Raw genomic sequence first — 15255 nt, forward strand, 5'->3', positions numbered from 1 at the left:
TTGCATACTTGAGCTAAGGAAAGAGGGTTGTACTAGAAATGCAAACAGTAAAATTTTGTGTTTGTACAGTAAACAGGTTGTGTGTGTGAGATCATGAAGACTTGAATTTGGCCTATTCAGTACTCAAATGTTATACCTATTTATGCAATACAGTGGAATACGGCAATAAGTTTAGTATACGACCCCTATTAATCAAACATTTTTTATTTTATTTATTTATATATATTTTTATTATTAGGCTTTATTATTATTATACCCTCACTGGGGGCTAAAATACCCCCCTAAAATTAAAATCCTAGAATCGCCCCTGGTAGCAACTGTATCAATATATTTTAAGCAGAACAAAATCTAAACAGTGTCATGATAATTATTTCCTTTTGAACAGATACTACTAGAAGAACATTAAACTACCAGAAGACAGCCATACAGCTTTGGAATGACATGAGGGTGAGTAAATGAACTTTCACATGCAGAAAGAAGATTGTCTGAGGCATATTGATGGAATTATTGTTTTATTTTAAATATAAGAAGCTTATGTATTGTATCGTTATGTATTTCTTCAGTAACACTTTACAGTAAGGTTCAGTTTGTTAACATTAGTTAACTACATTTGTTAACATGAACTTACAATGAAAAACACGTCAAAAGCATTTATTAATCTTATAGTTAATTAATTGCAGCATTTACTTAAAGGGTTACTCCACCCCAAAATGAAAATTTTGTCATTAATCACTTACCCCCATGTCGTTCCAAACCCGTAAAAACTTCGTTCGTCTTCGGAACACAATTTAAGATATTTTGGATGAAAACCGGGAGGCTTGTGACTGTCCCATTGACTGCCAAGTAAATAAAAGTATGAAAGACATCGTCAAAATAGTCCATCTGCCATCAGTGGTTCAATCTGTATTTCATGAAGCGACGAGAATACTTTTTGTACGCAAAGAAAACAAAAATAACGACTTTATTCAACAATTCATCTCCTCCGCGTCACTGTAGCGCCATTTTGGAGAATATCCACTGAACGCAAACTGCGTATGCTGTTCTGTGTCAGCTACACCACACGGATACACTGTTTTCGTTCAAATCAAAGCGTAAATAAACGTAGAAAACGTATCCGTGTGGTGCGGCTGACACAGACAAGTAGAACAGTATATGCAGTTTACTCTGAAACCCTGTCCAATAATTGCAATTTTTGGAGTATCCCCTGTTAAGTGTAATGCCGATATTAATGACTTAATGTCTTTTCTACATTTGGAAAAAATTAAACACTCCACTGGAGATTCTGGTCATTCATTTTATAAATTGTGGAATCCTATGCTTTCCTTTGTTGAGACCATACCTTCATTGTAGACCCCCCCCTTTTTTTATTTTATTTTGTATTTTTTTCTCTCTCCCCCTAGTTTATGTGTGACAATTTGGGTTGGGTAGGGATTAGGGTGATGTTCTGCTTATTATAACTTTATTAATTTATTACTGTAGATGTTTAAAAAAAAATAGCGGGTTGTGCTGTCTTTCACATATCCCATGTATATAGGTTAACATGTATATGTATATATTTACATGTATATGCTATTTAAGAATCTGCATAATAAAAATACATTTATAATAAAAAATCAGGTTATTTTCCGGTGGTGACGTCGAAATACGAGCATCCACATTCAGCTCAGAGTATTATATTTATTATGTGAATTGGTGATGTTGAAACTCGTACATTCTTATAGTTTGCATTTTCTACAGCTGTTCCACTTCACGCCTGCATGAAATGAGAACATGTTTTTGTAATTTCTTGGGTCAAGAAAGAATCAGAATGTATGATATATTTCCTCATCTCCTGCAGTGAAACACTTGCTCAGGTTGGATGCGCTTAAATTTGCAGTAAGGATGTGTTCTTGTTATCACACGTGCACTTCAGTTAGCTGAAAGAATGCTGGTTGAGTTGTTTACATACTATATATGAGACGTCTGTTGTGTGGGTCTCACTGAGTAAGAAAATAAACATGTAAACAAGGACAATTGTCTCACTGAATGCTTAATGTCTTAAATGTAAATATTAGCAGTTGTGGGTTATAGTCATTGTCTCTAAGCATTTCAAACTTTTGATTGGTTAACCTTACTGGTTGAACAACCAAAAGCATGTACATTATTTATGGCTAGGCAGATTGCCAAATGAAACATTTGACATAGAAAATTCTCTCGCACAATGTGTTTGAAAAAGTTTTCCAGAAGTCACTCAAAGAAATAAATATATATGTTTATATATGTATACATTTACAGTTTTTCCCAACTGATTGTACGTTCGCTGAATCTTTGGCCAATTGTCCCAAAATTCTAAACACAAAACCACAACCAGCAAAAATCTCTAGCAAAAGTAAACACTGAATTCAAAATTTGATCTCTTTCCAATATGATTTGCACACACATCATATGAAAAGATGTGTCTACTTACCAACAACAGACAATAATAATCTATTGTCTCTATTTATCCTACTGCTCGAAATTTGCTTCTTTATTCTTATTTTATTATTGATTGTTTGCCTAAATAATTGCTTAAGAAGTTATTTCTTGTATTAGGCTTGGTTTGCTGTGGTATTGAAATGTGTGGGAAACTGTCTAGTCATTTATATACAGGGGTGCACATAAGTTTTTCAGCCTGGTTCTCATAAGAGAAATTTGAATAGAAATCTTGTAGAGTAGCCTACAGTTTGTCGATCTAAAATGGTAATTGTGCATTAACAGCTGTCATCCATGTCGGTACGCAAATGTGCTGTCCGAACTTATTTATACAGCGCATTTTTTATTTTCTTCGTGGACCTGCGGACCACTTATGTGCACCCCTGTTTATATAGCACTTTATGCAATACAGATTTTTTCAAGACAGCTTCATAATAAAAAGAAAAATAACAGGATTAATGGTGCAGAATTCTTCAATTATGAAACAAAGCTAATTTCAGCAGTAAAGCAGCTCAACTGAAGATTCAATTTAGTTCATTAACAGTATCAATAATGCAAATGTAATTAATGACTGTGCGAAGTTCAGTAATTATGAAACAAGTTCATTTCAGCTATGAGCAGTTCTGCAGAAGATAATAGTGTCATTATTCAACTCAGTGTAGTTGAGTGTTGATTCAATTTAGTTTCTTAGACCATCAGCTATTATATAATCTGTACAGCGTGTCTCATTGTAGAATGTGTAGAGCTGCTGGATTCAGTGCAGCAGGATGAAGGAGAGCAGAGAACAGCAGAGGAACAGGAAGCTCTGAGTGACACTCTGAGCGCCGTTACACAGGTTCCCTTCACAGCATGAGATGTCCTCAACACTGCTAACCATTGAATCACAAATGTCTTTAGAGACACAGCCTTTCACAACCTTTTTCAGGGAATTCCGGAGTCCCTGATGAAAAGAAAGAAAACAAAGGTTGATTCAGCTAGCAATAGGTGTATATCATCTGTATCAAATGTTTCAAATTAATGATGGAGAGACAAAAATAATGACTTGAAATTTCCTCTTTCTTCCTTTTCTTAGGTGTTGCTGTAATGTAGTGGGTTTTCACTCCCTGAGCAGCTCAACATGTTTGAGCAGCTCTTCTCATTTCTTTCCATTGGGAACCATAGTTCTGGGATCTACAGGAGGAAAAAAAGTATTCTTTTATTTTATTTTCTGTACAGAATATAAAATCGAATGAAATAACAATCTGTTAGCTGCTCTATTCAATCAGTTCACAACTGACAAGCCGCACCCTGCATTTTATTTCCTGATTGAATGTCCTTTGGAAGTAAAATAAGTGTTGACTTATAGAGACGGTATTCATTTGCATATGGTCTGTAAAGTACAATACCTGGAGCATATTGGGCATTACACTGGTCTGTGTTACAGCACGCTATAACACTCCTTAGAAAGTCAACATTTTGGGACCCACATGACAGTTAGCAGCTTTTACCCTTTGACATAGTAGTAATGCCACCTAAAAACATGAATGATGCAGGAAAGACCAATTCAACTGCACATTATTTTGATGGACAATTTATTTATAAATATGTTAGAAAGAAGCAGTGAGAGTTAAAAACAAACAAACAAAACCTCACAGCTACAAATAAAAAAAGAAAGTGCTTTTTAATACAGATTGTATTGATAGCATATCAATCTGAGAGAAAAAAACTAAATAGCAGAAGTCAAGAATGCCAGGAAAACAAGTAGCAGTTCTAAGAGAAGTTGCATTTCCACTGTTGCAGCTCCAGTAGCAGCATCTCCATCAGTCAATTATAACAGTAGATTTCAATACATCATGGACTTATCAACTTGTTCTATTACTGTGTAATTCATGCACTTCGAAGATCCACTGGGACATTACCTCTTGATCTGAACAAGAATCGTCCAAACCTCTGCACTCATAACAGTCGAGAGTGTCCTTTAGTAATAAAACAGAGAGAGACAGTGAAAGAGAGACATTGATTATCTCTATTTTTATGCAATAAATATTCAAGCTATTTGTCTTTGTACCTGCAGTGAACAGTATGAACAGAAGAAAAACGATCTGCAGATCCATCTTTGATCAGGAGCTGAATGAAATAATGTGTCTGTTTCAGCGCTCATTTTATAGCTCATCAGAAGGGGAGGGTCTTCATGAGTAAATGACAGTTTAAGAGAAATAACTTTCAATAGGTCTATTTAGGTCAGTTTGTTAACAATAATCACAAGACATTAAAATAACAACATTTATCACACTGAGTCTACTCTGCAATGAGAAGTATCATATTTAAAAAGGGCCTGATTTCTGGACACAGAACTGATGGAGGTATTTCTTTATAAAGGCCAAAAGCATTATTATGCATGTAAAAACATTCTTAAATAAATGAGAGGCACAGACTGCATGAAAACATTTATTTTTCATCTGTAACATACAATATACATTTCCCCATTATTGACACCCCAGTTTAACAAATGAATATAATAGAAACTATATCAACGTTACAACTTAATAAAGGCTGCATCAAGAATATAAAAAATGTATTGATAATTATTATTTCCTTTTGAAGAAGGTCACAGGAGTGAAACCTCAGCGATGCCGGTCCGATAACATCTATTCGAAAAGTGAAAGATGTAATGACAGCACAGGGAGGATCAACTCCCTATTAACACTTGTGGTTCTGAATTCATTTAAACGGTAAGCATTCAACTGGAATATGAGTGGTCAGGTGTTCACATGCTTTTGGTCATATAATGTGTTATTTTGAACTAACACATATAAATGGCAGTATTATAATTATTTTGTAGTAGCTTCACCTGTAGAGAGGACACAGACATACAGGTGCATCTCAATAAATTAGAATGTCGTGGAAAAGTTCATTTATTTCAGTAATTCAACTCAAATTTGTTTTAGTACTTCAACTTAAAAATAAATGAAAATTAGAAATGTTGCCTTCACAACTACCTGAAATAAGATAAGATTTACATTTTTTTTACTGCAATTAAAATGTTTTTAATGATTCTAGTTAATTATAATAACCCTAACTATTCATATCAAATGGATAATCTCACTTTATATAAAAAAAATAAAAACTAATTATTAAAAATATAAGTAAAATCTTCTACTTCAGACAGGACAACTTTTTAACTGGAGAAAGCGTTATTATGGATAGAGGACTAATTTTTGTAGGAAGCAATTGTTTAAAGTTAAAAATGTCTTGATGGATTTGTTTCTTACAAACACGCAGCTTTTCACTTCACAAGGCATTAACTGATGGACTGGAGTGGTGTGGATTATTGTGATGTTTTTATCAGCTGTTTGGACTCTCATTCTGACGGCACCCATTCACTGCAGAGGATCCATTGCTAAGCAAGTGATGCAATGCTACATTTCTCCAAATCTGTTTCCATGAAGAAAAAAACTCATCTACATATTTTATGGCCAGAGTAAATTTGCAGCAAATTCTCATTTTTGGGTAAACTGTTCTTTTAATTTGTGTTAAGTTGTGATTTCTTACTTCTCTATTCCTCTCCTTGACCTGCAGGTGAAGTTCTGTCGGGTCCGGGGCTCTGCAGTCGGCACCAGCGCTTTTTTCCGCAGTTCGGCTTTGCCGGCCCTGCTGCTGTACCGCGGCGGTGAGCTGGTGGGGAATCTGGTGCGTGTGTCCGATCAGCTTGGAGATGATTTCTACGCCACAGATGTCGAAGCTCTGCTGCAGGAATACGGGCTTCTTCCAGAGAAATACACTCAGCCAAACACATACTCGTCTATTCGCAATGCCGCTGTCACTCACCCTAATGAGTCAGACAGCGACCTGGATATAGACTAAATGCGTAATGTCTGTATACAAACACACAGATCCAGAAGAATATACACTCTTGTATACATTCACATAGTGATTCAGACCCAATACCGTGACCAAAAACATAAACAACGGTTGCAGCTCAGAAAAATGTGAGATACACTACTGTCAATACGGAATCTCTTTGCAAACGTTACGCCATTCACAGATCATGATTACTGGAACAATACAGTAGATATCATTAGATGTCTTCATGTGCATGTCATTTCAGACACTTCCAGAATCGGGAGTGTTTCTTTATGCAATCAAAAATGCAAAACCCTTCAGAGAACCCTGCATCAATGCTTCACTATTTATTATAGTTTTAGATTTATATGTTTGTTTATTTGTGTGTATTTTTGGACATCTTAGTTTGCTTTACCCTCTGTTAGTTTTATACATTTTGTAAACATATCCATCAAGACAAATGCAAAAATAAAAACAAATGATTCAGAAGTTACCCTTTTCTTGTGGTTATTTTTATATGTATGCATTTTCTGTGCCTTTTAGGAGGAAAGTTGGTTTAAAAACTATATTTTAAAATATATATTCTTTAGCTAATGCTTATTGCCAGAATGTAATATTAAGCAAAATTTTCAGCTACATATAATCTGGTGTCTTTTATATATATATATATATATATATAGATATATATAAAATAAATTCAAATAAATATATAAATAAAAAGCATAACTTTTAACTTAACGTTTAACTCATTTACTCAGTATATTATATAACCATTTTAATAAAGATGTTATGTCTTTATTTACTTAGATAATGTAATCTAAAAATTTTGAGAACATTTTGTGAAGCTGTATGGCAGAATTAATGTCTGTTTTGTTTTGTTTTTGACACTATGGAACTTATTTTAGAGAAATATGTCGAATTAGTTAGTTCTAAATAAACCATGGTCCGTTTGCTCACTTTTGTTTATGTGCACAACATTGAATTATTTAATTACACGCCGAGATCAAGAGGGGGCGCCTTTTAGCTGTAGGACAGTCTGGGCAGAACTTGTCTTTATAATAGCAATTTAGTAAACGTAAAATACAGTAATTTTATTAATATTATATTTTAACGAAATATATATATATATATATATATAGATATATATAAAATAAATTCAAATAAATATATAAATAAAAAGCATAACTTTTAACTTAACGTTTAACTCATTTACTCAGTATATTATATAACCATTTTAATAAAGATGTTATGTCTTTATTTACTTAGATAATGTAATCTAAAAATTTTGAGAACATTTTGTGAAGCTGTATGGCAGAATTAATGTCTGTTTTGTTTTGTTTTTGACACTATGGAACTTATTTTAGAGAAATATGTCGAATTAGTTAGTTCTAAATAAACCATGGTCCGTTTGCTCACTTTTGTTTATGTGCACAACATTGAATTATTTAATTACACGCCGAGATCAAGAGGGGGCGCCTTTTAGCTGTAGGACAGTCTGGGCAGAACTTGTCTTTATAATAGCAATTTAGTAAACGTAAAATACAGTAATTTTATTAATATTATATTTTAACGAAAATTACAGCTCACACTCAGCAGATTGTGGTATTTATGTAATATTTTATGTTTATTTTTTGTCGTGAATGGGGCGGGGCCAAACGGGAACGATCCGTGACGTCACATGTACACGTCGCCAAGCAGGACGCGCTCGGCCAAGATGGCGGACAAGTGTCAGCCGCGGTGTCCTGTACTTTTCTGAGAAACTCAACTCCAGCCGCGCTCGTATCGAGTTTTGTTTGTATCTGTGCATCTCGACTGGAAGATAACGGGTAAGAGATCCCGTATGGAGCAGTGTGTTCAGTTCTGACAGTTCTGTGGTTCGAGAGATTAACTGCAATAGTTAGCATGCTAACGGCTAGTGGCCCAGTCAGCTGTCATCTGTAATTCCTCTCATCCTCTATTTACATTTCTTATGTTGATTCCTTTGTGTTTCTTCTCGTTATATTTCAAAATTTTACTGTCCAGGTGCGTAGTTAAATTTGCAGGCTTCATTGATTAGTTATGTTGTGATTTAGCTACAGATCTTTTGCCTTTTGCCTGCTTGGTTTACACTGCTGTAAGTTTATTTAGTGTGTATGTTTTGTTTTGACAGTTTTGTGCACTAAGCACCATGATCCACATTAACAGCATGACATAATTTTTGTGTGTTTTCAATACATTGATACGAGACCTCTTTTAAGTACGTTTGCTGTTGTAGTTAAAGAGACAGGATTTAAAGACCAGGATGTGACATCAGTGGGTTAAATCCAGTGAGGGGCGCTATACGTGTCCGCCTAAGAGCCGGATATAATGCAGTATATTGCAACATTCTCTCTGTAAATGCACATTGCATATTTTGTAATTCAAATATTTTGTGTAATATTATGCATGTAGCCACGGATGAGAGTGTTATCTGTCATCTCAGATCAAAATCTCAGACAACACAAAACGTCCTGTACATGACAGCGTAGCCAACTGTGTGGTAACACAGACTGTTATATGGCACCTTAACTGAATTATTGGGCTCCAGAAATTCCATTATGTCCTTTCTGTCTGGCTGCATTATTGTTTACAATCGGTTCAAATGCAGTGTTATATCTGGGTGTTTTGTGATCCATAATGGCTAGAGTGTAAGCAGAGACGAGATTACTGTGGATGTACAGTATCTGTTTGGACTCCTAGCTACTCATTCTTGATTGTTTCTATTTCTCACATTTTAGATCAAGACTGAAACGACACCAATGGAAGTATGTGAATACTAAATTACCAATATAATGTTAAAAAAAATTAAAACTATCATATATTTGAGCTTCTTCAAAGTTACCACCCTTTGTCTAGATTACAGTTCTGCAAAGAGCTTTCTACAAAATGCATGCATAAGTGCAATTACACTACCATTCAAACGTTTGGGGCATTTTAGTTGTTCAAAAATACAGTAAAAACACTATTAATGTGAAATATTATTAGACCAATATAATGTTAAAAAAAATTAAAACTATGATATATTTGAGCTTCTTCAAAGTTACCACCCGTTGTCTAGATTACAGTTCTGCAAAGAGCTTTCTAAAAAAATGCATGCATAAGTGCAATTACACTACCATTCAAACGTTTGGGGCATTTTAGTTGTTCAAAAATACAGTAAAAACACTATTAATGTGAAATATTATTACAATTTGAAATAATTATTTTCCATTTGAATATATTTTCAAATGTAATTTATTCCAGTAATGGCAAAGCTGAATTTTCAGAAGCCATTATTCCAGTCTTCATTGCCACATGATCTTTCAGAAATCATTCTAAAATGCTGAGTTGATGCTCAGGAAACATTCATTCTTATTATCAATGTTGAAAACAGTTGTGTTGCAATATTTTTGTTGAAACCATGATACATTATTTGATGAATAGAAGGTTCAAAAGACCAGCATTTATTTGAGTTAGAAATATTTTATAACATTGTCTTTTCTGTCCCTTTTGATCAATTTAATGTATCCTTGCTGAATAAGTATTAATTAATAGTATTACATTTTTAAAAATATATATATCTTACTGACTCCAGACTTTTATAGTACGGTAGTGTATGTTTGTCTAGAAAAGCATTTAAGCATAAACTTTTAAATCAAAAGCTTTTAAATAAAAAACATAATGGGAAACATTATATTCCGTTAAATGTGTCCAAATGTATGACCAATGCTGTTTTTGTCACAGTGGTGTTGTTTTAGTCACAGCTGGTGTGACTGAGAACATTGTTGTTTAATGATAAACACTGTATTTTCATAAAGAGAAACTGCATCTCTCCCCTGTTGTTGTAGACTAAACTATGTACTTGTAGAGGTGAGGCCCCCTGCTTTAAAAAATGTCTGACAGGTTTCAAAGTTCAATGTAACTTAATGCACATTTCTAACACCCGGTGCCTGATATCAGGTTTCTGATCGTGGTGACTGTCCATATGCCAACATAGTGGAGTACTGCTGTCTTCACCCCTGCTCATAATAGGGCTTATGAATCTCAGATGGTGTGATAATGTTTGTGTATAAGAGAAGAAACTTGGTTTTAACAAAATGAAGTCAAAATTTATGCTACTTGCGCAATCTATCAGTTCACTTTTTTTTTAAATAGACTGACATGCTGTATAAAACCACTGCATGTCTTGTTCATGAAGGGTGCCACGTTGCCCATGTTGACATTCTCACCATATAATGTTTAAAGCAGAATGGTCATTGTTGTTTTAGCTGAGCAGCTATTAGCAGTATTAATTGAACTTTGGATGTGTGTTCACATGATGCATGTTGATAACAGGCAAACCCTGTGGTAAAACCATACAATCTTTGCACCAAGACATGACATAAATCTGTGTTTTTCCACTATAGTGAGATCTCCAGTAAGTGTAAACACTTTGGAGACCTGTGAGTGTAAACGATGCAGCCCCCTCCTCGGACAGCCCCTCCTGGAGCTAGTGGGCCTCCGCCTCCCTCTGGTGGACCAAATGCCTTCAGAAGAACCAGACCTCACAAGCATGGGGCTGCAGCTGCTATGACACCGGCTGCCCCACCCACACAGCCAGTGACTGATCCTTTTGCCTTTGGAAGACAAAGTTTTTCACCCATGGCCGGGGGCAGCCAAGTTCCAACCACAAACAGCAACCCACTTCATATGCAAGGTCCTCCCCTGCCCGTGTTTAACCCAGCGACTCCACCACAAGGGCCACCACCAGGAGCAGCGCAGGCAGCCTCTCCTGGCCCACCACCAAGAATTTTTACACCTCAACCAGTTCTCCCAGGGCCCGCACCAAACTCCAATCCTCCACCTGTAGAACCAGGATACTTTAATTCCCAAGAACCTATGCCCTATATAGCACAATTACCTAACCCTGCTTCTTCTTTCAGTTCTGGTTCATCACATCCACCCTTCACTGCCCCAACACCTCCAGTTCAATCCCAGACTCCTTTTCAATCCCAGCCAACGCCTCCTCTACCTTCTCACTGGGTGCCTGACCACAGAAGCCGCCCACCTTCTGTTCAGAACTACTTTCAGCCAACTAGTGATCTCCCATCTCAGCCTTTTCAAGCTCAAGCCCCACCCCCTGTGCCCTCTTCTCACACAGCCCCACCATTGACACAATTTCAGAATCAAGGTCAGTCAGCTCAATCAAATGTGACTGGGCCTGCTCCAACTCAGCAACTCAACTCCCACTTCCCGGCTCAAAATTACTTCAGTCAGTCAGGTGGACCCTTAGAGCCATGGTTCAATCAAAACCCACAGGATCCATCTCAGCGTGCCTGCCCTGTCTCCTACTCTGAAGTTCCCAGTGATTCCGGAACTCTCTCAATGTTCTTTCGGGGCAATGATGTTGAAAATGAAGAAACACTGTCAGGGGAGGGACGTGTAAATGGGATTCATCACCCTTTCCATTCGACGACTGAGTTCCCTGGTCCATATTTGAATGACACTGGTAACATTCGAGCCGGGGCAGGCCCATGTGATTCTGTGGAGAATCAGGAATGTGTTCCAAACCAGGAAGTGCTGCCTAGTGAGCCTCCTCCAAGCCATGCCTTTGAGGGGGGGCCTAATTTGGAGACACCTGACACTGGCCCTCGTCTTGCCCGCTCTGCAAGTGTTTCATCCAGCTACAGTAACGTCAGTCACAGCAGTGGGCACGTTCCTCAGAGCGGCAGCCACATCCCTCTGCGACAGCAAGGTGTAGTGGGAACATTTATCCAACAGGAAAGTCCCCGCCCACCAGATAACCCTGCTTTGCATCCCTCCACTGGTGGATATTTTGAACAGATAGACTCCAACCCAGCTGCAGAGGCAAGTCCTACTTTCCCAACTCCTAACCCACCTAAACCCGTTGGTGTGTTCCAAGCGAGTGCAAATTCTTCCTTTGAGCCTGTCCGCTCACATGGTGTAGGAGTTCGACCTGCTGAGGTTGATCGTGCACGTATGGTAATGGAAAAGGGTGGACGTGACATGCAGCCTGGCAACCTAGAACAACCCCCGGATAACTTGGAGACCATTTACTTACAGGAACGCCGACCCTCATCTCGAGCTCAGGGAGCACGATGCCCCATTGAGAGTCCTGCTACTACACTCTGGGCTCAAAATGACACTGCCAGTCTAGGTACTAACATACTGTTAGCCCCTGCAGCACCCTCGCTGGCTGCAACATTTGTTCCAGCACATCCATCCGAAGTCGTCCAGCCACCAGAGGATGGCCCTCTTGATTTGCATCCAGCGAACCCAGATCCACAACCTCCCTCTGAAAATCTGGAAATTCCCCCAGACTCCACGCCTCAGACAAGTGTGGGATATGCCTCCTTGCTGGTGACCTCGCCTCCCGTAGAGGCCCTGAACCAGCCTGTGTCGATTGCGCCACCTTCCAGTTTGGTTTCCTCTCAAAACCTCTTACAACCCTTCAATCAGACAAGTCCTCAAGAGACAGCAACACCTGTGCACCCACACCCTCAGTCTTCTGTGACCAATCAAATGCCTCAGAATTCTCCTCCAACAAATCAGCCACAGCCTCTTTTCTCTCAGACACCAGTAAACTTCAGCACTTCTTCCACTCAATGTATCTTGAACCTAGCACGAGAGGCAAAAGATGTTCAGCCCTCTGTTCAAGCAGCCCGACCCGTTCTCTCAAGGGCTCAGTCTCTTAGAAGTGATAGCCAGTCTCTTCTGCCTTCTGTTTCTCAAGCTCTGACTTTTGCCCCTGCCACAAGTCACAATGAATCTTCAAATTATGAGCTGCTTGATTTTTCTATGCATCAACCACAGTCCACGAATCAGGTGATGGTCCCAGCTGTCTCTCAGTCTGCCCATCCTGCGGGCTTGGTGAATAACACACCCGGCTTTTACCTGCAGGTCACCAAAGATGCACAGCAGGGTGGGCATTCTGACAGCGAGGCACTGCCCCTTCTGCAGAACTCAAACACCCCACGACCCTGCAGCAGCCAACCTGTCAAAGATCCAATTCACACCTCCCACCCTGCCCATCCACCTCCAGCTCAACACCAGCCTCCTCCACATGCCCCGCCAACTCAACCTGGTGTCCCTCTCGGATCTGCCCTACCTTCCTCTTACCCACCCCAGTCTGGGAACTCTGCCCCCCAGCCACTTCAAGAACCCCAAAGACCTCCTTCATCTCTAGGTGATCAGTCAGGTTATGGTGCTCCTCCTGCGATGCCACCTGGTCCGGGTTACGCAGGGTACTACCCGGGACCCTACCCTGAGTACCAGAATGGAAGACTGCCGTACCCACCCCAGTACCCTATGGATCCCAGATCTCAAAGCTACTATCAGGTGCAGTGATGTAATGATCTAGTATGTTTCCACATATCAAAGCTTCTAAATTCCAGACTTAAAACATGACTTGGTAAAATATTCATAATTTTCTGTCTGTTTTTAATTTTGTAGGATGATCCCTACCGTAGAGGAGATCCTCGATACGGATGGTATGATGGTCAAAATCCTGGCTACCGGGAGGCTGAACGTCAACCAGAGAGGCCAAGTTCTCAAACCAGCCAATACTCAGACAGACCCAACTCCAGGTCAGATCATTCACTCTCTTTCTGACACTTTGAGTCTGTTTTCATACTTGGTTTCTATTGCTTGGTCGCAATCAGGGTTTCTAGCTGTTTACCACTAGAATTTTTTATTTTACATCATAACTTAAAGGGGACCTATTATGCAAAATTCACTTTTGCAAGGTGTTTGGACATAAATGTGTGTTGGCAGTGTGTGAGCGCCGTGCTCCCCGTCTGTGTAATTCATAAATAATCTGGCAGGGTGCAGAATTCGGCATGACACCGGTTCGAACATATATGGCTGAACACCGCTACTAGCAGTTTCTGACATTTTCAGTGTGTGAGAGAGTGTTTTGTTATTGCTGGCATGCCGGTGCGCGAGCTCTAGAAACTCCACCCTCTTCTGAAAGGGGAGGCGGGAGCACCAGCTCGTTTTCATTTAAAGGGACAAACACAGAAAACAGCGCGTTTTGGTTCATACCCTAAAAATGGCAATTTCAACAAGCTATAAAAAAATTCTGTAGGGTATTTTGAGCTAAAACTTTACATGCACACTCTGGGGACATCAGAGACTTATTTTACATCTTGTAAAAAGGGGCATAATAGGTCACCTTTAACATGCACAAAATGGTTCCTGAATACATTTCATCATACCCAGAATCTGTTGTGACTCTTCAGCATCAAAAGCCCTAGTTTCAAAGCATCCTTAGACTGAGCATTTTGTACTTTTTGTTTTTAATATTAATAACATGTTTCCCTTGTTTTTCTAATTTTTGATCTTAGACAGGGGTATCAAGAAGACTTTTCTAGATCCAGCCGTAGTGCCTATGATGACTACTATGCAAACTACTATAAAAGACAGAATGATGCCTATGGAGGTAAAGACAGCACTACAGACACTTGTTCTCTATACACCCAAGGGCTAAATATGGTTTCTGCTTTTTGCTTATGAGTCTGTGTTTGTGTATTCAGATAGGAGCAGGTGGTATGATCCAAATGCTGCTTATGATCCACGCTACAAAGCCTACTATGATCAAGCATATGGCTGGTACTATGGAGATGCCTACAACAACCAACAATATCAAAACAGGTACACAAATACACTTGTGCAATCAATGTTTTTGTACATGCTGACACCTCTCTAACTGAGTTTTCATGGTAATGGTTGCTAGGGGAAGAGAGGGCTATGATGATCCATGGCGATATTACCCTGGTTATGACTCAAGCTTTGATGATGACTACCGGCGCCGCGATCCGTACGCTGACGATTTTGACCGCCGTTCGGTTCACAGTGAACGATCAGCACACAGTGTCCATTCATCACACAGTCAACACAGTAGCTTCAGCTCACGGTCTCAACAGGTCTGTGTGTGTGTGTGTGTGTGTGTGTGTGTGTGTGTGTGTGTGTGTTTTTAGATCGTAT

General features: G+C 38.7%; 1 protein-coding gene across 4 annotated transcripts in view; it reads left to right on the plus strand.

Annotated features, from left to right (window-relative positions):
* The first annotated feature begins 7972 nt into the window (after nt 1-7972).
* Nucleotides 7973-15255, plus strand: part of LOC107675732 (protein transport protein Sec16A-like) — a 28093-nt gene continuing 20810 nt past the window's right edge. For 2 of the 4 annotated variants that reach the window (XM_016470147.1, XM_016470143.1), the window contains exons 1-6: nt 7973-8099; nt 10677-13608; nt 13723-13856; nt 14616-14710; nt 14805-14922; nt 15005-15194. In XM_016470147.1, the coding sequence (XP_016325633.1) occupies nt 10726-13608; nt 13723-13856; nt 14616-14710; nt 14805-14922; nt 15005-15194 (3420 nt within the window). In that variant the 5' untranslated portion in view covers nt 7973-8099; nt 10677-10725. Of the gene's footprint in view, nt 8100-9029; nt 9057-10676; nt 13609-13722; nt 13857-14615; nt 14711-14804; nt 14923-15004; nt 15195-15255 lie in introns of all 4 variants that reach the window. The other 2 variants (XM_016470145.1, XM_016470146.1) reach the window with 2 other exon arrangements.

This window comes from Sinocyclocheilus anshuiensis, unplaced genomic scaffold (genome assembly GCF_001515605.1).
Source record: "Sinocyclocheilus anshuiensis isolate Anshui unplaced genomic scaffold, SAMN03320099.WGS_v1.1 scaffold708, whole genome shotgun sequence".
In the NCBI taxonomy this organism is placed as follows: Eukaryota; Metazoa; Chordata; class Actinopteri; order Cypriniformes; family Cyprinidae; genus Sinocyclocheilus; species Sinocyclocheilus anshuiensis.